Source organism: Thamnophis sirtalis, unplaced genomic scaffold (genome assembly GCF_051295495.1).
Source record: "Thamnophis sirtalis isolate CommonGarterSnake01/CBP01778 unplaced genomic scaffold, rThaSir2_p1.2 scaffold_1, whole genome shotgun sequence".
In the NCBI taxonomy this organism is placed as follows: Eukaryota; Metazoa; Chordata; class Lepidosauria; order Squamata; family Natricidae; genus Thamnophis; species Thamnophis sirtalis.
Genome location: NW_028261381.1, coordinates 1647501 through 1672186, shown reverse-complemented (window position 1 = coordinate 1672186; position 24686 = coordinate 1647501). Strand labels below are relative to the sequence as shown.

Here is a 24686-nt window from a genome sequence, read left to right as displayed (position 1 = left end):
TTTTACCAACCTTGGAAGGATGGTTGGAACGTTGAGTCAACCTTGAGCCGGTCAGAGTCAAACTCTTGGCATTGAGCAGTGAGCTAGCCTGCAATATTGCGTTCCAACCACTGCACCACCACACCTCAAAAGGTCATTAAATGGAGCAAAATTCACTTAACAAATGTTTCCTTTAGCAACAGGAATTTTGATCTCAATTGTTATAACATTTACAATGTGATGAAACCGCTTGAATACATGCCATCTGCATTTTGTTTCATGGTGTTTAGACCTTATTAACATGTTATATTTGTCTTTACTCCAACTTTGTTTAGGTCAAATACTGGTTTTTAGTTGAATATAATAAATAAACCCCTAAATTATGTCTGCCCTAGAATCTCTAAATTCCTTCCAGCATATTGTGTTAGAATTTAACAATTTTAGGCAGAACAAACCAGTGTTTACACTTGAACACAAGCTTTCCCTCTAATTTTTTGAAGTACATGACAGAAAAAAAAATTCTGGGGATCATAAATTTCAATTATTCAAGTTTGCAGCAAACACCCCCCCCCCAAGTATGTAAAATATGATATCTTGATATGACTTTTGAAGCTATCACCATTACAGGTACAGTACAAGTATAGCATTCAATCTGTGAAATGCTCTACCTAAGTAACAACATGATTATCAAATCCCAGGTGACTGTTGAAAAAGTGATAAAATAAAATTCTAGTCGTATAGGATGCCAATATTGTGCCAGCAAAATGTTTTGCTCAGTGAACATTAACTATCAAAACACTGTGTTTTTAAAGATATCTTCTTGTAACTGTGCAGTGTTTTCCCCTTTAGAATATGCTTGTCACTCAATACAAACATTCTAGTTCAAGCATGTATTATGTTAATGAAAACATTTACTTTTGATTAATCATAAAGTTCTTTAAGCCACGCTTTGTAGTGAATATTTATTATATGGTTTAAGTGTTCAATATTACTAGGACAGTGTTTCTCAACCTTGGCAACTTGAAGATGTCCGGACTTCAAATCCCAGAATTCCCCAGCCAGCGAATGCATTCGCTGGCTGGGGAATTCTGGGAGTTGAAGTCCGGACATCTTCAAGTTGCCAAGGTTGAGAAACACTGTACTAGGACATATACTCCATGACAGGAAGTAGATAAATATTTTACATAAATAATATTGTACCCTGGAAATATTTGCTAACTATGCATTCTGGAACTGTGTTCCAGAAAAAGGACATAAATAATTTACCAGAATTTGAATGAAATAAGGTTTTGATGTCTTTCATTGTATTCATTTTCAGGCTAAACCTATGCAGAAGTTAACGATTCCAACTGAACCTATTCAATAATAAAAATGAATAAAGTGAAGATTTGATAATTTACTGAAATGTTAATGGTATAACCAAGCAATTTGACTACTTTCATACCATGATCTACTCATAAATTATGTTTAGCCAAAAGTAATTCCAATCCTTCTGTTTTTTTTGTTTGGCAGTATTTCAACATTCACCACCTTGTACTTAGAATGAACATTTGAACCGACATTTATAAAACATCCTTCCTCAATAACTGAACAAATGCAAATAGTACACAGTTCTGATGCAGATTAATTGATTCATGATGTTCAATAGGTGTTGACCTATTCTGTTTCATGTCTTATGTCAGATATTGCCAAATGCTGATTACCGCATATCTTCTGTAGAGGAGCTGCCAAACATTTCTAATATCAAAGGAATTGTACGTCCATAGTGGCAAACTGATATTTGTTGCAGTTTTCCTTAGCTCTTTCATAATATGCTTCGTGCAATGGTGTTTTTACATTGTTATTTGGTAATAATTGTAATTACAACGTTATGCTTCCTAGTTATTTATTTAGTTATTTATTTATTAAGGCTTCTATACAGGTTGTCTTCATTTAGTGACCCAAGCAACTGGTGAGCCGAGGTGGCGCAGTGGTTAAAGGCAGCACTGCAGGCTACTTCAGCTGACTACAGTTCTGCAGTTCGGCTGTTCAAATCTCACCAAAGGTTGACTCAGCCTTCCATCCTTCCGAGGTGGGTGAAATGAGGACCCGGATTGTTGTTGGGGACAATATATGCTGACTCTGTAAACCGCTTAGAGAGGGCTGAAAGCCCTATGAAGCGGTATATAAGTCTAACTGCTAACTGCTATTGTTAAGCAAAGCAGTCAATGACCAGTGATGGAATTCAACCCCTTTAACAACTGGTTCACTGAAAATGTGAGTGCGCGTGTATGCGCACAAGCACGGCTTCCGCCACGCAGCAAGGGTCGACCAAGCAGCCTTTCAGGGCCTGTTCCACTCCATCTCTGCTCTCCAGCCGAGAGAAGCAGCTGCTGCTCTCGCTGGGAGAGAGAGAGCATCTCTTGTGCAATTCAGCATCTGTGAGCCCCCGCTTTCCTCTAAGTCTCACCTGGAAAGCATGCAGCACTGCTTCCCTGTACTGCGCGCTTTCTGGATGGGACTTGGAGGAAAGTGGGGGCTCAAAGCTGCTAAATTGCACAAGAGACACTCTCTCCCCCAGCAAGAGCAGCAGTGGAGAGAAGCAGCTGATGACCTGGAGACCACATTTCATTTCATTTTCATTTTACTTTATTTGTATGCCGCCCTTTTCCCTGAAAGGGACTCAGGGCGGCTTACAAATCAAGGGAGGGGGAAAAACAGACAAAATTACAAAACATAAAGACCATACACAGTTAAAAAGCACAGCAATCATACCATCTGAGGTGGGGCTACAAGTCTTTAGCCAAAGGCCTGTCGGAACAGCCAGGTTTTAAGGGCTATGCGGAAGGCCTGGAGGGTGGTGAGGGTACGAATCTCCATGGGGAGATCGTTCCAGAGGGTCGGAGCAGCCACAGAGAAGGCCCTCCTCTGGAGGATGCACATGGAGCATCTTCATGAGCAACCAAGCCTCAGCAAGGGATGGCGGCAAGATCTCCATTGCAACACTTTAGGTAAGAAGAATTGTCTGATAATTTGAGGCTGGGGGGTGGTGGCATGTGGGCAGAGGCTGGAGGCAGGGAATGGCAAAATCCCTGACCTGGCTGAGGCGGGTGGTGAGCAGGCGGTGGCTCCAGGGCAAGGCCAAAGCCAAGGACTGGAGTGTCCCTGGGCCCTGGACTGAGGCGAAGGACAAGGGGGCTGCATGCTTGCCTTTGGTGAGCAGAGCAGGTGAAGCATGGAGATTAGCTGGACTGTGTGGCAAAGGGAAGATACTATATAGGGCAGGGTGGGCGGGGCTAGCCGGGGGTTGATTTTACTGGTTCTTCAAACTGCACAAAATCATAACAACCACTTTGCCCGAACCGCCTGAATCCCACCCCTGTCAATAACTGAAATCACAACTGTGCTTGCTTACAATCTTTCTTTCTTCAGTTGTCCTTTGTACTATAAGAGACTTGCAAAGTTTGTAAATACATGACTAGTTGTAAATTACTTTTCATCACCGTTGCCACTGTGAACGGTTGCCAAATAACAATGACCTGTTTTGCTAAATTGCTATGGGCTGTAAGCAATCTTAGGAAATGCCATAATAAAGTTTAAACATAATAATTTGAAAAACCCAACGTACGAACAACCCCACACCGAACAATGAATATGCCATCTCACAGGCACAAACCAAACCTCTGTTTTCCAAATGCTTTCCTAAATAGTCAGGTCTTTACAGCCCTTTGGAAGCCAAATAAGAAGGAAGAGAACTGGATATCTCGCCTCTGGCAAGATGGGTGGCATACAAGTTTAATAATAAGCAATAAAATAAAATATCAGAGTACGCAATCCTTTTTTGATCTCCCATGCTGGGCAGATTGAGCCTGGAGAAGGCAATCGCATAGATACCAGGTGTTAAGCCATGATGGACTGTAATGATGACACAATCTCAAATTGCACCCAAAGACTGATACTGAGATCCAACTGATAGCTAAAATATGCAATTGTGCAAAGGTTCTCCTGGCCGTGGCCTTTATCTGTGTTTTTAGCAGGAATTCGGGGTCCAGGAGAACCCCCTTATCAAGAGTCAACTTTATATGAGGAAGTACAACCCCATCTAGAATTAAAGATAAAATATCTCTGGATGCAATAAGCCTTTGAATCCACAGTCACTTCGCCTTGATATTATTTACTAGAATTGAACTAAAACTACCTTCTACCTTTATGTTTTAGAAACATGCTCCCAAACATCAGAAGTAGCCCAGAAGGAGACCATGGTCGTATTTCTTTTTATGATTAAGAACGGTTATCATCAGGTGATACTTTCCGATTAGATGCCGTGGGAAGCAAAAACAACTATGAGAACCTCTTTTCTTTTAACAGAGGTACAATTGTAGGGGAAGAAACTAAAAGGAGAAATCCTATTATAGGTTTCTCACATAACCTATAGTTGAATATTACTTGTCAAAAGCAGACAAATAATGCTCCGTGCCTGATTCTATAAAATTCTCGATGCAGTTATATGCCTGCTCCCCATTATCATCAAAAGTTGACTGCTGCTGTAATACCCTTTCACGTCAAATGCTGATATCGAACATAATGCTCGCCAGCATTGGAGAAGAATCACACAACCAGAAAATATTCAAAGGATATTCTCCACTGAACTTTTAAGCAAGATAATTTAAAAATTTGACATTGAATCAACCCACCCACCCCCAAGATGATAGACTGATAATAATGGACAAGAATGGATGTCAGTTTTAGGAGTATTCGTTTTCTGGGTTGAAAATAAGATAAATCTATTAAAGGATAGGCAACTGTCCTCTTTTTTATATATATAGCAGTCAACTCATCTCTGATTACAAATTTGAGAAATACTTTCCTGCCATTTGTGATAGGAAAGATAAAGAATAGTATTTATATTTGCAAGAGTGGTGAATATCTGTAGCTCAGGTGTAGGATGAGGGTAAAAGTTCATTCACCAAACTTATTTTGTTATCAGGCTAGGTAACATCTTCAGCAGAGTTGAAGAGTTCAGCAGAGTTGTATGAGCCGAGGTGGTGCAGTGGTTAGGGTGCAGTACTGCAGGCCACTTCAGCTGACTGTTATCTGCAGTTCAGCGGTTCAAATCTCACCGGCTCAAGGTTGACTCAGCCTTCCATCCTTCTGAGATGGGTGAAATGAGGACCCAGACTGTGGGGGCGATATGCTGACTCTGTAAACCGCTTAGAGAGGGCTGAAAGCCCTATGAAGCGATATATAAGTCTAACTGCTATTGCTATTGCTAGAGTTTAGGGGATGTCAGTGTTCTGTTTATAAGGGATTCAAGTGTGTCAAGTGAGGGTCTTGTAGTATTACAGTATTACATTTACTACAATATTATAGTTACTAAAATAATATTTCCATCAGTTGAAAGAAACAAGCTCCTGCCTTATCTATATTCTATGGTAAAAGATCCACAGAACCTAAAATATCAGCAATAATTATAAAATATAATACTGAAAAGAACATATGGGGAAGGAGATCCAGAAGTTATTAACCTAGTGAAAAGGGATGTCCTTATTTAAAGATGTATAACTGAGGGGAAAGAAAAATTGGCAATACTATGAGTCACACTTTTGTTGACAGCACCTAATAGAGGGGAGGGGAGGGGGGAGGGAAGGAAGGATTGTTGCTGCTGCTGTTCCATACTCCTTTAACCTTTAGCCCTCACTGCATACTCGGCCAACTCATATCCTGACTTTTCACACGGACGTCTGACAGCCAAGGAAAAGGCAGGAATAGGGATAGAGTTCCCTGCAGTTTGTTGGAACCCACAGAATCAATCCAATTCTCTCTTTCTCTGCAATTGAGGGGGAAAACAGCACTGATCCAGTAATGCCCGGAGCAACTACATGAGGCATAAGGTACTTGTTCCATATAGATCTGTGTCTGTGTGTGTGTTTGTGTGTGTGATTGTGTCATTCTTCCTATAAAAAGAAGGGATAAGCATGAAATGAGTGTCTGCATAAAAACATTTTATAAAGGACTCAGTTACTTGCAGCATATAAAATTATATCCTATAGATTGAACTATGTGATACTGTACCCATCTATCTGTCTAAACTTCCCCACTATGTTCTGGTCTCAGAATTGGGGCTGTAAATATCAGGCCAGATGAAGCTTGCATTCATTAAATGGTGATACATGGTCCCTGATGACTTTAAAAGGAACTCAAGTAAGTAACCATAAAATCTGTTTACCTCTTATACAGAAAGGAAACATGCTGTGGTTTGGGTATATTAATTCTGCCACTCTATCTGATCCAAAGTTCACTGACAGCTATCCCCACAGTGAGAAAGATACTTGTTGCAAGCTAATATTTGTGTTAAAAATGGGTTTTGTTTCTCAGCTTAATAAAGAGCAGGGCTCTTCAGAACAGGTGGCCTTCCTTGCGATGAAACTGCAAACAGCGGCAGAAATTTAGGCTTAGCATGTAAGTTCATCTACTGAGGTTCTTGGGCCTTTGTTATTAATGAGGCACTAGAGAATCTTGCAATATTCCCAAGTATCAGATTTTGTATTTCTTCTCCTCTTAATGATGCTTACCTTTCAGGTGTTGCTTGTAATTACAGCTGAATGAAGCTGTAAAATGTTAAGCTTAGAATAAACAAAATCTCAGTGTTCTACATAAATTCCCCACTGTGACCACTACCAAAATAACCGGAAAGAAAGAAAATTGAAGAGCTAACTTGAAAATGATCCACTCCCGACGACACAGAGATTTAAATTAATGTTGGTACCACAATAGAAGTATATAGTGTGCACGAGGCAGGTAACATGGTTCCCCCTAGTTATTTTGGACTACAATGTGTATAATCCATGATAATTGGATGTATAGCCTAGAGCAAAAATATAGACCAAAGCATTGGATAACTCCAAGTTGCCAACCACTGCTCTATGAAGTAAATAAACTGTTTGTTCATTGTGGAATAACCAGATTATTCCTTTTTCTACTTTGCAGGATATGGTTCCTTCTGTGAAGAAAGATATTGGTATCTGGGGAAATTACAAAGCATTTTCTTCAACAACAACATCTACATTATTTTTAAAATGTCACTGTACAGTTTTCTAATATTAATTTAAGAGTAATAGTTAATAATGTTCAAAATCATGGGGTTTTTTAAACAAATGTAACGAATCCTAATGTAGCAGGATGATTTATATTTAACCCCTTTGAAGCAATAGGATTAATCTGGCATCAAAACTGAAAGAGTTGATACAAAGGTGACGAAAACAGTTTTAGTCATGTCACTTGTTCAGTTTGATTAATCAATGATAAATATTTTAATTACTGAGCTGTTTTTCTGAGATCGCTTACATGAGAGCTACAGTTGTCATAATCCTTGATTATTTGGCTACTGTGACCAAATCTTATTGTCACTGGGTAATACTTAAAGTAGGATTTTGTCAATTAAAAATCAATTATTTCATTTCCGCTTAGAAAATATTACCTCTCTGTTTATATGCCTTTTTTTTAAAAAAAAACCTTGTTTAAGTAGTTTTTACTTAATTAAATAGGGTACAATTAACTTATAAACAATTGGAACATATGGAAAAGTGTAATCGACATAGAAGAGCATGGTGCTATAAAAATTAAGTCATCTACAAACATGCAAAACTTATTAAAGGCAAGTTTCCCTTTCCTATCATGTATTCTGTGTTACTGAGTTACTGTGAAATTATAATGAAATCCTGCTGTGAAGTGGTTATCAAACACGAGGAGGAAAAGGTTTCACTGCTTTACAAAGGATTTGCTGTTAATTAGCTTTTGTATACATACACCATCAACAAAAAAGAAAGAAAAGAAAGCTTGGTATTTGTAAAAGGTGACGCGAAAGAAGAAATGTGCTTTTGTTCAACAGGAAGAAAAGATGAAGAGCATTAATATATGCACACAGTTTTACCCCACCATTTCTCTGTGGAAAAGACTTGGCTAATTAGGTTCCTGTTAGTTAAAAGGGGATATGTGAAAATAACTGGGACCATTATTTAGGGTATAAATCAATACATACATCTGATTAGAGAAGGAAATATTAAAACTTGGTTTCCCTATGCTGATTACATCTGCCACGTTATAATTGCTTATCTACCAGAAAAAGGAAAAAAATGGTACCCTTTCATTTTATGGATTCTTTTTGCTCTTAATTATACCTTGAATGCTTGCTGTGAAAGCTGAAATGTTAGTATTTTTTTAAAAAATATATAGTCATGCATTAGCTCTTCATTTGGGCTGTTAGGCTTTGAATATTGCATCACTTTCTGGCTCAAAGTATTTTATCTGGTACACAAATGAAGTTCCAGGTACTTACTAGAACAGTGTTTCTCATAACCATTGCCTTCCTGGTATGTTCTAGTACAGTGTTTCCCAACCTTGGCAACTTGAAGATGTCCGGACTTCAACTCCCAGAATTCCCCAGCCAGAGAATTCTGGGAGTTGAAGTCCAGACATCTTCAAGTTGCCAAGGTTGAGAAACACTGTACTAGAACATACCAGGAAGGCAATGGTTATGTATGACCTCTATATATTTCATAGGACTAAGGCAGTGGTTCCCAAACTTGGCAACTTTAAGACTTGTGGACTTCAACTCCCAGAATTCTCCAGCCAACTCTGGGAGTTGAAGTCCACAAGTCTTAAAGTTGCCAAGTTTGGGAACCACTGGACTAAGGCATGTCAGGTAGTAGTGGGGTCTTGTGACAAAAGATCTAAGGTGACAGAAATTTGGAGTGGCCTCCTGGATAGAATTGTGTCTAATAGTCTCATAGGGTAGTCATTTTATATATTCATTGTATCGGCAATGAAAGCCCTGGGCTGGCTGGCATGGAAGCTAACCAGGACCAGCTGGATTAGCCTCCAAGTAGGAGGTCTCCAGGCAACTTCAGTGCTGAAGGCTATTCTAGGAAGTTGAAAATCACTCTGGAAGATGGCAAGGGCCACCTTTTCCCACCCTGTGTCCAAGTAAACAGACCATGAAATCACTATAAAGGGAGACTCTTAAGTTCTTTTAAAATATTCACACCTCATTCATGGATGAGAATAGACGAAAACTTTGTTTTGTTTTGGAAAATCCTACATTATCCTTCTTCTTTCTTCCTGTTTATTTTCCTCTTTAGAAACAAGCCTTGGCTCCTCAGCTGAAAAAATAGAGTATTTGGATTTTTGATTTTAAGCATGAGGCATCATTGGACTTGCCACCATTTAATTGTTTGGGAAGTTTATGGTAAAGAGAAATATGCTCACTCTTCCTTTATGGTGAAAAGTTATAATATTTTACAGTAGAAAGATTAATAAACTACTTGTTTCCACATCCCTTGTACTCCTTCCTTATATTACAGCACTGTACAATAGGCAAGTGGCTGATAAGAGGGAAATATATTGGATTGATTCATGATTAATTTAGTTCAATGAGATGCCGCTATATAGATTTCCATACATATTCTCAATTTCTTTCTTCCTTCAAATTTGCATTCATACCTAATCATTATGACTATTCATTTTGTTAAGTTTTATTGTCTCAGTTTGTCTTCTGGTAATGTATACTGGGAGGACATAGATGGTAGTTCTGCCAATAAAGTCCTTGCCTTAACGGCAATTACACTATATGGTGTTGAACATTATATTTTGAACCTCTTTAGCATCTATTAATATATCTAGGTAAAATAATTTAAAATGAAGTGACATATGCTACAGTTCTCCTTTTCATTAAATTCAGATATTCTGAATTTGTGTTTGAAACCGAGCACGGGCCATAGAAGCCTATGCATTTTTGAGTGAAGATTTGAACTGCAAAATTCAAACTAGTCTGCAGCATGAAGGCTGATATGTGATGCTTTCTGTGCAGAGATTCTGGCTATTTAAAAATCCCTTCATCACTATAATATTCATCAGTTCAGTTTTTCATGATTTTCAAACAATAAGTGATAATAAAACTCATTCCCAGTACAGTTAAAATGATCATTCAAAAAATGACCATAATAAGTGCACGACAAAAGCTTGGAACAGCTAGTAAGTGGAGAACACAACAATAAGCAAGCTAGAAGCCATCTGCCAACCTACGAAAGATTGCCAACTAATTCTGGCACACACTCCATTCCTCTCTTCTCTTCTCTTGGCACTTGCTTCCAAGGCTGATTTTAGAGCTGATGAGTCCATTTTCTGCCAGTTGTTCTGTAAGAGGGAATTCTTCCCTGGCAAAAACTGGGACACATCTGGCTCCTTACTATTGATAGCTAATGGGAAATTATTCCTGTATTTATTCTACTTTTTCTATTCCAAGTCTATATGTTAGCATGGATCAGTGTACAGTTCTTCTGCGCCTTCAAGTGACATCTATTGTATATATTCCTGGACAACAGTGAGGAATCTTATTAAATAAGCATACGAAAATCATCAATCTAATTCCCATTCATAAATACCAACTTTTTGCTCACTTTAGTACAAGCTCCTAGCCTGATTCTATGCTCAGAAATAAGCCATCATTACTTCAGGAGGACATATTCCTTTTGCCCATATTTGCAAACGTAAGCAATAGTTATAAGTACGTATTTGTTCCATTGAGTGGAACAGTGTCCTAGAACTGAAATGTGTTGGTTTCTCTTCCTGGATCAAATAATATTTTACCTGATCTTTGGTAATATACTCTATTAACAGAGTTCCTGGGTAGGAATAGGAACAGTCATTGGACCAAAATAAATATATATTTAACAATGCCCATCTACATATGATTTTCTGCTGATCTGAATTTATTCTGTTAATATGCAATCTAGCCTCAGGATTAAAATGTGTCCTAGAAGTACATTTATAATTTTGATCAAAATTGTACATTGTAATATAAGACAATACTAATTTTGTTCAGCAGGTTAGGCATCTTGCAGACCCTGTCAGACAAGGAATATCAGCTGGTGGGAATCAGGTGACAAGCTTTCTCTGTCATAGACTTGGCCTCTGAAACCTTTTCCCTCCCAAAATCAGGATAGCTCCAACCTTGATTGCTTTTTTATAAGATTGTGAAGACTTGGTGATGTTCCCAGACCTGAGGCCCTGAATATGTTAAGGGCTCCATTTCTTGCCTGAATTAACATCCATGGCAACAGTTTTACATATGTATGTGTTTTATGATATATACCACCCAGAATCACTTGTTGAGATAGTAAGAGTATAAAAATAAATAACTAAGCAAACAATCAAATACCTCTCAAGAATTATCAGATAATTAAGACAAATTCCTTCAATATTTTCAGAAACAACTATTACCATATTTTTCAGAGTATAAGACGCACCCGCCTCCCCCTAAAATAGGGTGAAAATTTGGGTGCGTCTTATTCACTAAATGTAGCCCCACCCACCCTCTGCCTCCCACCAATTTACCTCCTTGTAGCAAATGGGGGCTTGCAGAGGCTATAGTAATCCCTGCAGCCTGAAACAACTGATGATCGGGAGAAACTGAAAGTGAAACTTGCTGTTTGCTCCACCAGGCAAATTGCTGGGAACAGAGGCAGATTTTTTTTTCTTGTGCTAATCAGGCTGTTTGCTGCAAGGACGTAGGTCAATAACTATAAATCCCTATAGGATGTTCAAATTATTCGGCTTATTTTTTTCAAGACTGCTTTATTATTATTCTAGACAATTTAACAAAATGAAGAAGCTTTTTAAAATAAATGCTTGATCTGAAGAGGCCCAGTGCTATTGTATCTTCTTTTAAATAGGAGAGAAGAACTATCCTTCCAGAAAGCACATCAATTTTAACAGCATCTGTACAAATATAGTCTGAAATGTAACACTACAAACAGCGACTATTGTCTGTGCTGTTTGTTGCAAGGAGGCAAATGGCTGGGAGGCAGAGGCAGAGATTTTCCCCTTGTTTTCCTCCCCAAAAGATAGGTGCGTCTTATACTTCGGAACGTCTTATACTCTGAAAAATATGGTATATCTAAATACAAGTAAGAAAAAGAACTACATTTACAAGATGATGTTGATCTAAAAAAAAAAGAAGTCAGCAGACGTAAGGTTAGTGTACAATATTTGAGGCAGAAAATCACATCAACCAGTTTGATTAGTTTGGGACATTTAGCCAGAAATGATCCATTCTATTTTTCAAACTCAACTCCTGGAAACTGCCTGGACAAGTCCTTGCAGTTGTCTTGGCAAGATTTCAGAAGTGGTTTGTTTTTGCCTCTTTCCTCGTGCTTTAAAAGAGTGACTGGACCAAGATCTACTAGCTGGTTTTGTCTCTAAAGCAGATCCAGAACTCACTGTCTCCTGGTTTGAAGTCTGATTTTTAACCACCGCACTAGGCTAGTTCCCATGTGGAATGCTTATACATTTATTTATACTGGTGCTGTTGCAATAAGCTTTGTTCTACCTCCCACACCAGGCAGTGTGGTTTGAATAGAGGCTATGGAATCTCTTAAGGACTCCAGACTGCCTTACCCACTCTCCATTTAAACCTCCACTAAACGTTCATTTTTAAAAACATTTTCAATATTCAAATTCCAAAACAATCGTGGAAGCACGTGGGAACTTGCAATTTTACATTTGAGGGTGTATGCTTAAACTTATTTAATTCAGTAAGTCTCAATAGTATAGAAAGTAGCCCCAAAAGGACTTGAATGGATGAATATAAATTTAGGATCCCGCTTACTAAACTGGGTAATGTGATTATCCTACTTCTTACAACGAAAGAACAAAAAGAACAGAAAGTTGGGATGGCTGATGTTACCTAGCGTGCTGGAATAACGTGGACTGGCGTGTCCACGGATAGTAAATGCAGTCATGCCTAGTGGGGCCTCTACACCTGCAGGCAATTACAGAACAGAAAAGGATCATTCACCATTCACAGGGGCCATGCACACACAAGCACCTTTGCGCACACATGGAACATGGGAGGTGTGGCAAGAGGAGCAAGTGCTCAGCAAGTACCTATCCATGAAACCAATGCAGTCCTCAAGGCGGGGGCCTATGCACCTGCAGCGAATCCAGGTGGAAGTGGGGGAAGGGAGAAGAGAGAAAGAGAAAACATGCGTTAGGCATTGTATAGGCAGAATCATCATTGTCATCATCATCATCATCACCATCCCCCTTCCATTTTCCTTGCTCCAAATAGTTACATAACAATATTCCCTCAAGCGTTATGAAACCATTGTTTCAAATGTTTTTCAGCGTGACCCGTCAAAAGCGCGTTCCACAAAAGCGCGGTCGACGAAATCGCGTATGTGACATCACAACGCGACGAAAAAGATCGAAAAATTGAAATAAAAATTAAATTACAGCAAGCCGATTCACATAAAGGTAAGGGTTAGGTTAAGGGTTAGGGTTAGGTTAAGGGTTAGGGTTAGAGCGTTAGCGTTACGTTTAGCGTTAGGTTAAGGGTTAGCGTTAGGTTTTTCGTTACGTTAAGGGTTAGGTTTAGGGTTAGGTTAAGGGTTATGTTTAGGGTTAGGTTTAGGGTTAGGTTTGGGGGGGTTAGCGGAAGGTTTTAGCTTTATTTTTACATTTTTCGATCTTTTTCGATCTTTTTCTTCGCGCTGTGATGACGTCACATACGCGCTTTCGTCGACCGTGATTTTGTCGTCCGCGGTTTTGTGGTAGAACCGTTTTTCAGTTTACAATGCCTCGTGTTATGCTCTGCTGTTTGTAAAATTGAAAAGCTAAATCACTGTGGATACAAATTGTGATTCTTCATTTACTTACCTCAGTACAGATAATTGTGGAGTTGTATAAAAATGATCAGAGCCAAGTTTCACCTGCCAAGGAAAGGATCTACATTGTACCTTAATACAATGGCCCAATAAATTCAATCATTACTGACTATAGCATGGCTTAAAAGATAACAATTAACATTTTCTCTATTTCAAGGGGCATAACTACCATTCAGTTATGCTGCTTCTATCGAGGCTGGATAAAAAGTCATTATATCCATCCAGTTGCGTGTTTATTGATTGATCACATTTATAATACTACCAAACGCCATTAAGTGCTCTGTATAACATACAACATTTAAAATAGCAAGAAACAATGTAAGAAAGAGAAGAAGTGTCTTTGTGTCAAGAAGAATAAAATCATCACGTTAACCTGTAAAATTATATCTAAGGCTCACCACACATACCAACCGAAGGCCTGGAGGAAAGCCAGGTTATTAAGCACTTTTTGAAGATAGTCCCATACGGCTGTATGGGGGATATTGTTACAGAGGGTAGATATTGCAACAAGAAAAAGGCTGCTTCTTTCCCGCATCAAGTGATATGATTGAATGAGCATGATGCAAACCAACTCTTGTTGGATTGTATAGGGCAGGGATCAGGGATACGTAGTCACTCGGGCAACCAGGGTCTATGGGTAAAGGGCTTTATTTGTGGTAACCCAGCAACTTGAATTGCATCTGAAATCTAACTGGTAATCAATGCAGTTCATGAGCCACACTGCTACACATTACTGTCTGCATTGATGCATTCTGGAAGAGCGGCAGCTTCCAAGGGATCTTCAAGGGCAATCTCACTTACAACACATTGCAACAGTCCACGCGTGAAGTGATTAAGGAACAAATTATTGTTTTGATAGGTGGCCTCTCCAGTCCAGGAGCAGGCAGGGCTAATATACAAGATGGGTCTGTGCAATAGATTTCTTGGCAAGAGCCCTCACCTCACTTTTGAGCAGGAACTAGAAAAATCTCCAGATTATACACCATTCCTAAATGGGGAAATGCAAACCCATCCAAAAATAAATACTCACAATGGCTAAAGTGCTAGGGTTGAGCCCGACTCTGTTCTTATCCATCCTCATCTTCATAACCTCTAGACCAGGGGTGAGCAATTGATTTTTCCAAGGGGCTACATGAAATCCTGGGATGTTGTGGAAAACCTGGGTCTGCCACTACTCCCTCTCCCAGCCACAGATTGGACAGGGATATACAAATGTGACCCGCAGGTTGTAAAATGGCCAACTCTGCTCTAGACCCAAGCATCCAACAGCATCACTCAGACAGCCCAGGATCAACATGTAAAAGAGTGTATCATCTCACACTATCAAATGGCTTCAGCCAATGGCCTCATGTAGATATTACATGGAATAAAAGCACGAAGGTTTGAAGCATCTCACAGGTTACAAGCTTCAGACTCAATCTCTCTTCTTTCCCATCAACCAGAATTACACACGGAGAAAGGGAACCCCTCTTGCCAGGAGAATCATGGATCTAACAAAAAGGCAGCGGGTTAAAACATCCCAGCTAAACTTGTAAGACTATACACCAGGTATTTTAATAGGACTTGCCCAGTCAAAGAGGAACTATGAGCAAATCTCAATGATTATAGTTCAGATAGCTAGAATATTCCTATAGGGGTCCTCCAGGTGATGCTATGACTTGTCCTTTCCCAACAAGGAAGGGGAAAGAATGGATCACCTTAAATATAGGTGTTGGGTGACCATTATGATCAGAGTGGAGACATAACTTTGTTTCACTACTCCTATTGCCATGATATAATGTCTAAAATGGACTCCTATGCGTCATGCCCTCTCTGCAGGCTGAAGTAACATCAGCAAGCCCAAAAGCAATAAAAGACTGGTCTTTCTTCCACAGCTGAAGATACTGCCCTCACTACCAAATAACATGGTAACTACCCTGAGATAAAAGCCATATTTAGTATGCCCCACCCAATGCAAGACATGCTCTTGGTTATTTGGATCCATGGTTGTCACACCGGCCATGAACTATCACAGTCTAATTCGAATGCATAGAAAGAATGGCATAGAATGGCAAAGAAAGAAAAAAAGAATCCTTTGAGTGTACAAGACGGATGGCATAAGGAAGAAAGCTGTTAGAGAATTTAGTAGTAGTGCTGCTATGGATACTTTGAAACCTCTTCCCAGAGGGGAGCAACAGAAACAGACTGTAAAGGGAGTGTGTGGGGTCCCTAACAATGCTTTGAGCTCTAAGCACATAGCGCTTATAAGCAGTATCCCGAATAACAGGAAGTGAGCTGCCTAAAATCTTCTCAGCTGTCCTCACCACTCTCTGTATGGACCTTCTATCTGAGGCACTGCTGCCACCAAACCAGACAGTGATGCAGTTTTTTTTAAATGCTCTCAATTGTGTCTCTGTAAAATGTGACCAGGATAGAAGTAGAAAGATGTGCTCTCCTCATCCAACGCAGGAAACACTACACTAAAGACAACGTATGAAGAGACCAAGTCAAATTGTTAGTTATCTGCACCCCCAGATACTTAATACTATTGGCCACCTCCACAGCTGCAGCCCTGATACAAAGTGGAGTATGATTATGCCAGCTCTTCCTAAAATCAACAATGATCTCCTCTATTTTGTTAACATTCAAACCCAAGTTATTTTTATTGCACCAGTCCACCAAAGCCTTCATCTCCTTCCTATAAGAATCTTCACTGTCATCCCAGTTAGTTCCCATCACTGCCAGGTCATCCACATGCTTCACAATATGATTCGTCACAGACTTGGCACAGCAGTCATGAAGGTGAACAATAAGGGACTCAGGATCCCCAGCCCTTTAGGAGACCTGTAATCAAGGAGATGGAATCGGAAACTTTTCTTCCAACTCTCACAAGCTGGGACTTAAGGAAATCAAGTATCCAGTTACATAAAGAAGTATTAAAACCTAATAGGCCCAATTTGTTCACCAAATGCTGAGGAATGATTGCATTTGCCAAACTAAAATGACAGCATTCGCAGATGAATATTCTTCTCCTCCAGGTGTGCCAAATGAAGATGAACTACACAAGAAAGTGCATCATCTATAGAGCCTATCTCTCAGCCAAAGGATCTCACATCCAATTCCATGAGAATCAAAGCTTCTGAAAGCCATCAAGACTTCTTGAATGCCCACTCCATGTTTCATAGCTAATCTGGGCTCATGAATCAAGCACTGGATGGAGTTCTCATTCTTTTGAGAACTTCAGATAAAATCCTTATTTTTTAAAAAAGAAAATGGCACAAAACTGCTTTTTCACATGTATACTGGACAGATACAATACCCATAAGAATGAGAAAGTCTCATGGTATACCAGGTGAAATATGAATTCCTCTTCAGCATCACATTGAGCACAAAAATATCATCAGGAATTCCTTCCCGTCTCTTGAAATCTAAAATGCTCTGATGAAAAAAAAAGGGTCTTCAGCCTACTTTTTAGGGAATCCTAACAAAGCCATTTGCTTTGAGTAATTAGGCTTCTGGTGCCAAGCCTACCAATTTGTGTTTATACATCAAATATCTTCTTGGAGAGCAATTTATAAGGCTAGTACAGAATGGTGCGGCAATGGCACTCTGCACTTACTGAACAGGCTTTTTTATACCAATTTCATTCCAGTTGCCCAGCTACCACAGCGAATTAGAGATTATATACAGAAGTATTTTGATTTTTTCCCCATCATTGCTCTTCTGAATCAAGCCAGATATCCCATCTCAGTCACTGCTTCCATTGATTCTTAAAAAGCCATGAGGAAGAATAATTATGAATAAGAAAATAAAAAGAAGGTAAATTAATTTATTCAGGGCAAAGATCACTAAAACACTGATGGAAGGAAGAGAAATGAGGCAAAAAAAGCCACCAACATCTCAGATGTGCATTGTGACTACTTAAAGTCCCCCATCATCACCGAATGGCACACTGATACATTTTAAAGGAGGTGTATTTATAAGAATAGCTTTTAAAAAAAGAGGAGTCACATTTTTATTTTGCGTAGCTACTAGCATTAATGCAAGCAAGTGATTTTTTAATGATAACCTGTAGCCTGTTTGCTTCATGTTTAATAATATAAAAAACCAGAAAGTTATTATGAATCACAGTTGGTTTATCAAAAGCCAAAATGGCTGTTTCAGAATATATTTTCGCTTCTATTTTACAGTAGGTGCTTAGAAGAGACAATGGACAAAATTCATTTTTTCATAGCTTGGTAGCTTGGCAACCCTCCAAAATATATGCACAATTTTATTAGAAGGGGGTATCCAAATAAAATGTCTGTAGAAGAAACATCAGAGCCATGGTTTTATATATATATATATATATATATATGTATTATTGCCCAGATGCATTCACCACAGCCTCCAGAAATTTCAGGAGAAAGCCACAAGGGACAAGGGACTGATGAATAAGGTATTTGGCTGGAACAATTTTCTGCTCTATCCACCTGAACTGAATTTAAACTCATCAATGGGCTTAAGCCAATATTTTTATTGCCCCTACTTGTATTTTGAACAATTGATATAAAGACATGTATTAAGTGAAGAATTTTTCCACTCCTATTGCAATGACAGAAGGTGCAAAAATTCCAGTTGTTACATTTCTTTATTTACAGATATTTTATAGATTCAAGAAGAGAACTAATATTATTTTAGGGACTTATATTTAACATTAAATATACTGTATGTTAAGCTATAAAAAGCTATCTTCCATTATTAAGCCCCTCTAAAGTGCCTTTTTTTTTCTTCCCAGTAGTAATGATTATTTTTAACCATATAACCCAGATTTTAAAGGACCAAATAGCAGTTACCTCTACCACAAATTCTGGGATATTTTTTGCATCCTTAGTTTAATTTCCCTACAAGCTCTGTTGTAATTAGAGCTGCACAACCAACAAAAGGTCTCATTTTGAATGGCAACAGCTGTTGACATCAACATTTTATTGAATTATTTACTGCTTTAATTTTAGCAGCAAAACAATAAAAGCCTCTTGTGAATTATTATTTAACAAAATTAATTTGTTAGTTGTCTCTTGGGTTTTTTTTAGAGGTTGTCCATTGTAGAATAAATCGAGTGGTCTATATTAAACATCCAGAAGTCTAACAACTACAGCTGCTAGCATGCCAAGCTTCACTTACTGTAATGCTAGCATGCCAAGCTTCACTTACTGTAATGCAGTGGTTCCCAAACTTGGCAACTTTAAGACTTGTGGACTTCAACTCCCAGAATTCTCCAGCCAGCTCTACAGAGCTGGCTGGAGAATTCTGGGAGTTGAAGTCCACAAGTCTTAAAGTTGCCAAGTTTGGGAACCACTGCTGTAGTGAGAAAAAAATCTTCTTTGGATTTGAAAATGCTTTTCTCTATAACGTCTATACTGTTGCCAAGATAACAGCACAGGTGCTTCTATGAAATCATCAGGAATCGAGCTTGATTTGAAAAAGATGTCATTAAATGTCACAGTGCACCAAGGCAGAACAGGTTCTGATGGTTGAGAAGTTTATGGAGGTATGGCAAAACAGAAATCAAGTTACTGGTTTTCTTCATTAACTTTTTATTTTTGTTTAGTCTACAAGGTTTAAAGAAAGGAGGATTCCCAACTAAGGAAAAAATGGACAAAGTTCACTTGTGTTTACAGAGAAGAGAAGCTTCCATAAACTACAATCCTTTCTAGCTTTCTAAGCCTCATCAACACATTTGGCTGATATCTGGATCAAATTCAGCAAGTCTAGTAGCTTTTGAAAAACGATTCATTCAGAAAGGGCTATTACAAAAGGGCTTGGTTCTTCAAGCATCAGCACTACCCTTTGAAATGTATTCCATTGAAGTTTTCTGGAAAAGGGGGCTTTGTTTTAAATGGTGTTTCATGACATCTGCTGTGTGAACATTAATGCCAAAACATGGTAATCAGAAACAAGGAGAAGGATCTTAAATAAATACGAAAGAGATCCTGTATCTGTGCCAACTTCCATCATACGAAGCATTGGGAATACTGCCACACAAGGGGCATTCATAGCAAACAAGAGCCATTTTAATAGATTTAGGAGGGGAGTATTAAACCCAAGTCATGTATCATAAGAACTGAAACGGAAATGTAGTCACAGATGCCTAGAGCAAAACCTTTGCAAATTATGTTGGTTACCAGATATAATGGTTTTCTATTTTGGTGACACTTTATTCAATTAATATGGTGCTGTTGTTGAAGAAGGAAAAACCATATAGGCATAGATGTTTCACTGCCTTTATAAAGATATTCTAACCAACACTAATTCAGCTTCGCTAACTCTAGGAATTAGAATTAGCTGAGGATGCAGAAGTAGGAGGAAGACTGGGGGAAGGTGATGACATAATACTCAATTTCTTCTTGTTAAGAGTAAAATTGTATTGTAAAATTGAAGATAAAGTCAAACACATATCTTTGACTTTATAAAATGTGAGGATTAAAAAAAAGAGAGCTGAGAATACAATATTTATTTCAAGTAACACCAATGAAACCAGGGAAACCATTCTTTCAAGACTTAAATAAATTAACAATGAAGTTCATCTGGCAGGGCTAAAAGCTAAGGATTAAATTGCTACAGGATAGTAAATAAAAAGGAGGCCTAGCACTTCCAGAGTGGGAAGTGTATTATCAGGGAGCAGCGTTAACATGGGAGTGGATAGAATTAAAAAAATAAGAGGATCATAACATTAGAAGGACACAATTTGCAGGTGGGATGGCACACATTCATCTGGAATGAAAAAAATAAATCCCACAAATACTTTCAAAGACATCTAATTAGGAATGTGTTGTTACAGATTTGGCAAAAATAAATAAATCACTACACTAAATTGGCTATCCACAATATAAGCACTGAAGCACCCAAATGTTACAGATATGGATAAAATACTGAGATATAAAGATTTAATAAAAGACCAGGGGAATCTGAAACCCATACAAGAATTAAAAGACCAGGGAAGGACTTCAAGTCTCCAAGGTTGAGAAACACTGGTTTAGTAATTAAATGGGGACTGCAAAAATTTGTGAAGGGGCTGCACTCCTACTGTTCCCAAGTGTATGTTTCTTGGAGATTTTAACTTGTCCCTGAGCAGCATTGCAACTGGGGCCCTTTAGGACTTCAGCAAAATATCTGACAATGTACTCCAAGACATGCTGATCATTCACTGTGGATTAGATGACATCACAACTAAATGGATTAAAAGATGGATTGAAATTTATATTCATGAAACGTCCATTGATAAAATTCATCATCAATTTGGAAAGAGTGACTGAATGAGGTGCCACAACAATCAGTCATGAATCAACTACAGTTCAATATTTTTTTATTAATGATTTGGATGAAAAAGTGGAGAGAATCTTTAGGTAATACAAAATCCGTGGATGCTAGATTGGAAAATTGGGCTTACAGTAACAGAATTAAATTTAGTAGGGATAAGTACAAAGTTCTTCACTTATGAAATAAAAATCAAATCCACAAATATTGGATTGGGAATACTTGGTAGCACTAAATGTTAAAAAAGATGTTCCATTTTTTAAAATTAAAAGTATTTGATTGCATTTAATAAAAGCCGGAACTATGAAGTGGCTGCAAAAAAGAGAAATTTATTTTAGGCTATTTTAACCAAAATATAATTTTCAATTCATGGGAAATCATTCCACTCTATTATGCTTTGATCAGACCCCATCTTTAATATCATATCCACTGTAAGAAACTTTCATAGAAATTATATTCTTAAACCAATTCAGAGAAGGGCAACAAAAAGATTGGATTATTAGAAACGATTTCAATGATCACTTCCAACTTTAAGCTTCTAATTTTTACTGATAAATTTCTCTCCCTGTTAACACTCAGCCCAGCCTCCAAATCTTGAGATTTCGTAATACAAATGGAAATACGGTGGAAAGGAAGGTGTGCATGCCTGGTGCTGAATTAGGCCAGGTTTCCATTGCATTGCAATTTATAACAACATAAGGAAAAAACAGTCCATTTTTCTGTTTAAAATCCTAGATTCAAAAATCATCATCATTTGTACATTATGCAGATACAGAGAGATAAAAGATCAACTGTGACCCTCCTCACCTTCACATGCAAGGCACCTGAAGTTCAGTTAAAAGGCAAGGCTGCACACATCTTTACCATACTTATTCTCTATACATTGAAGGATAGTTCTGTACATGAATGCCATTGTTCATGTAATCTAACAGTCTTCTTCATTAGAGTCGCATGGAAAGTGGCACTATCACTCTAGGGAAGGCAGATCTACTCACTTTCACATCTCCCAGCTGAACACGAAAGCAGGAGAGACAGTTAAGGGGAGGACTGCATTCTTAATATGCTGAGGCAAACACACACGAAAGCATACTTTTGCTCTTTTTCCCCATTCCAGCAAAAAAGGGAGAAAAGAGACTGTACAAGGTAGAGTAACTCAGACTCTGAGAGACTATTACAATAAAGATATTGATTCATCATCATCATCATCATCATCATCATCATCATCATCATCATCATCATCATCATCATCTTTAGTTTTGCTATCCATAGAGAAATCCTGAAGGACTTGGGGATAAAAATGTAATGTTCTAGACAAATCACTTTATTCATCAAGATTAAGTGGTACAGCAAAATGAATTGAAAGTATCATATGTAACAATATTTTTTTTTAACATACGTAAATGTAAACTTACCCTTGGGTACAATTTGGGTGACAAGAACGACATTCACGATCCTCATCCGCAAACTTGAATATGAAACTATTTGTCCCTTGTACACCATCAGGACATTTTTCAACACAATTGGGGCCATCTTTAAAATGAAAGCATTTGGTACAATGATCTGGTCCCTACATAGAAAGAAGAAATACAGAATATCCACATTTCTGATTCAGTTTTGAGATCCCCAAGAGCTACTGAGAGACATCAAGTAAGTGTAATATTTAATACAGGATGCAGTACTTACATTGCCTTAAGACTTACGTTGGGACTTTTCACGAAGGCAGATCACTGTTATACTTTATTAGATTCTATCTTTATTTCTTTTCATCCCATGCAAAACCTTCATGGGAACATGCGTAGCTTCAGCATAGTGTTTCCACTAAGATTAGAACTAGAACCAGAGACACCCAGATTCAAATCCACCCTGAGCACAATATGTTTAGATATTGATTTTGGGAGAGTCATATACTCTTAAGATAAAGGTAAAGGTTCCTCATATGTGCTAGTAGTTCCCGACTCTAGGGGGTGGTGCTCATCTCTATTTCAAAGCCGAAGAGCCAGCACTGTCCAAAGACGTCTCCACGGTCATGTGGCTAGCATGACTAAATGCTGAAGGCGCATGTAACATTGTTACCTTCCCACCAATAGTCGTTTCTATTTTTCTACTTGCATTTTTTAAAGTGCTTTCGAACTGCTAGCTTGGAAGAAGCTGGGACAAGTAACGGGAGCTCACTCCGTTATGCAGTGCTAGGAATTTGAAACGCCAAACTGCCGACCTTTCTGATTGACAAGCTCTGCGTCTTAGCCACTGAGCCACCACGTCCCTGTGATTCTAATTCAGACAGTTGTAATTGTGAGAAAAATTAAGAGGAAAGAGTGTATTGCACATTGCCTTGAGTTCATGGAAGAAAGGGATGGATATAAATCTAGCAAATAAGTAAAACTAATAAATGTACAAAGGAAGAAAGGATGAAAGAAATTAAAAAAAACATATCTGTCTTCTATAATAACCAGCTTATATGTTGGACTGTATATTATTTGTACTTACAACCCCCCTGCACGTTATTCTGTTTCCATCCATCTTCTCACACTGCGGATCACATTCCACACAAATTGAACCATTTGCAAACTCTCTGTATTCCCTGTGGAAATAACAAGCAATTTAGAAATACAAGAAGTGACAGAATCAGGGAGCAACTTCAGTTTCTGACATGATTGTTATTCTGCAAGCAAAAGTGCTCATCCTCCCACCCCAACTATACCGTTACTTTGATAATTTTCTAATTACATCCCCATCCCCAAACCCTGAATTAAGATGCAAATGCTGCATTGATAGGTTCTATTCGCCATTTGTAAAGACAAGGATATTAAAATATTTCATACTATTCATATAAACATGCAGTGTGCCCTTTTTGATTGGGACCTGCCCAGAATTTGATATAAAATGGAAAGTTATATCAGTGTTTTAAATAATAAATAAATAGACATGTTGGAGATGAAAAAATACATCTACTGAAATAAAGGGACTTATTGTACACATATCTGATGTAATTTCAACCCCTTGGGTTTCCTCTATCTCTGATGACTTCCTTAGTACGCTTGAAAGACCTCTAACAAATTACTCCTTTGTGAAATAAATAAATAAAACCATCTAAAAACGCTGCTTGCACAGAAATAATGGGGAAGCTGAAGTTATATAAATCATATATTTGGAACCTAAAACAGTTATCACTGTTAAAGGGGTGTTATTAGTGGGAACAGCCTTTGGATGTTCATTTCCCGTTCTTTCATCCTGGGAATAATTGGAGAGGTTGTACAGAACACAGGCGTGCATATAACCTACTGACTCAGCATTCAAAGCCGGAGTGGTCTATTAGCCACCGAGTTGTTAAAGAAGACCAGATGAAAAGAATCATACTATTGGGAGGTTAGAGTTCTTCTATGTGTCCCACTGAGTCTGCTGGTGGGATGGGAACGATAATCAATTCTAAACAGGGGTCTAATATCATAGCCCGATATTTTCTTGGCCTGAGAAATCTAACATTATGAAAAGAACGGGAAGTATCAGTCTGTCTGTATCTTCCCAATTGAAGTTATAATATAGATTAGTTTATAAAAAGAGCCATAGACCAATTTATCTAAGATGAAAATTCAGTGCAAGAGGGATTAAAAAGTAACATTCGTTAATATCCTACTATTGGCAAAGAATTAAAAAATACATTACTAAAATTATTACTAACATGTTTGACATTTGGCCACATATGGAGATGACAGTAGAACAAAATTTAGCAAA

General features: G+C 38.2%; 1 protein-coding gene across 4 annotated transcripts in view; it reads right to left on the bottom strand.

Annotated features, from left to right (window-relative positions):
* Window positions 1-24686, bottom strand: part of ERBB4 (erb-b2 receptor tyrosine kinase 4) — a 769459-nt gene that overhangs the window by 168687 nt on the left and 576086 nt on the right. For 2 of the 4 annotated variants that reach the window (XM_087706314.1, XM_087706327.1), the window contains exons 14-16: window positions 23442-23535; window positions 22367-22521; window positions 12701-12775 (exon numbers count right to left, since the gene is read on the bottom strand). In XM_087706314.1, coding sequence (XP_087562440.1) covers window positions 12701-12775; window positions 22367-22521; window positions 23442-23535 — 324 coding nt within the window. Of the gene's footprint in view, window positions 1-12700; window positions 12776-12900; window positions 12946-22366; window positions 22522-23441; window positions 23536-24686 lie in introns of all 4 variants that reach the window. The other 2 variants (XM_087706322.1, XM_087706329.1) reach the window with 1 other exon arrangement.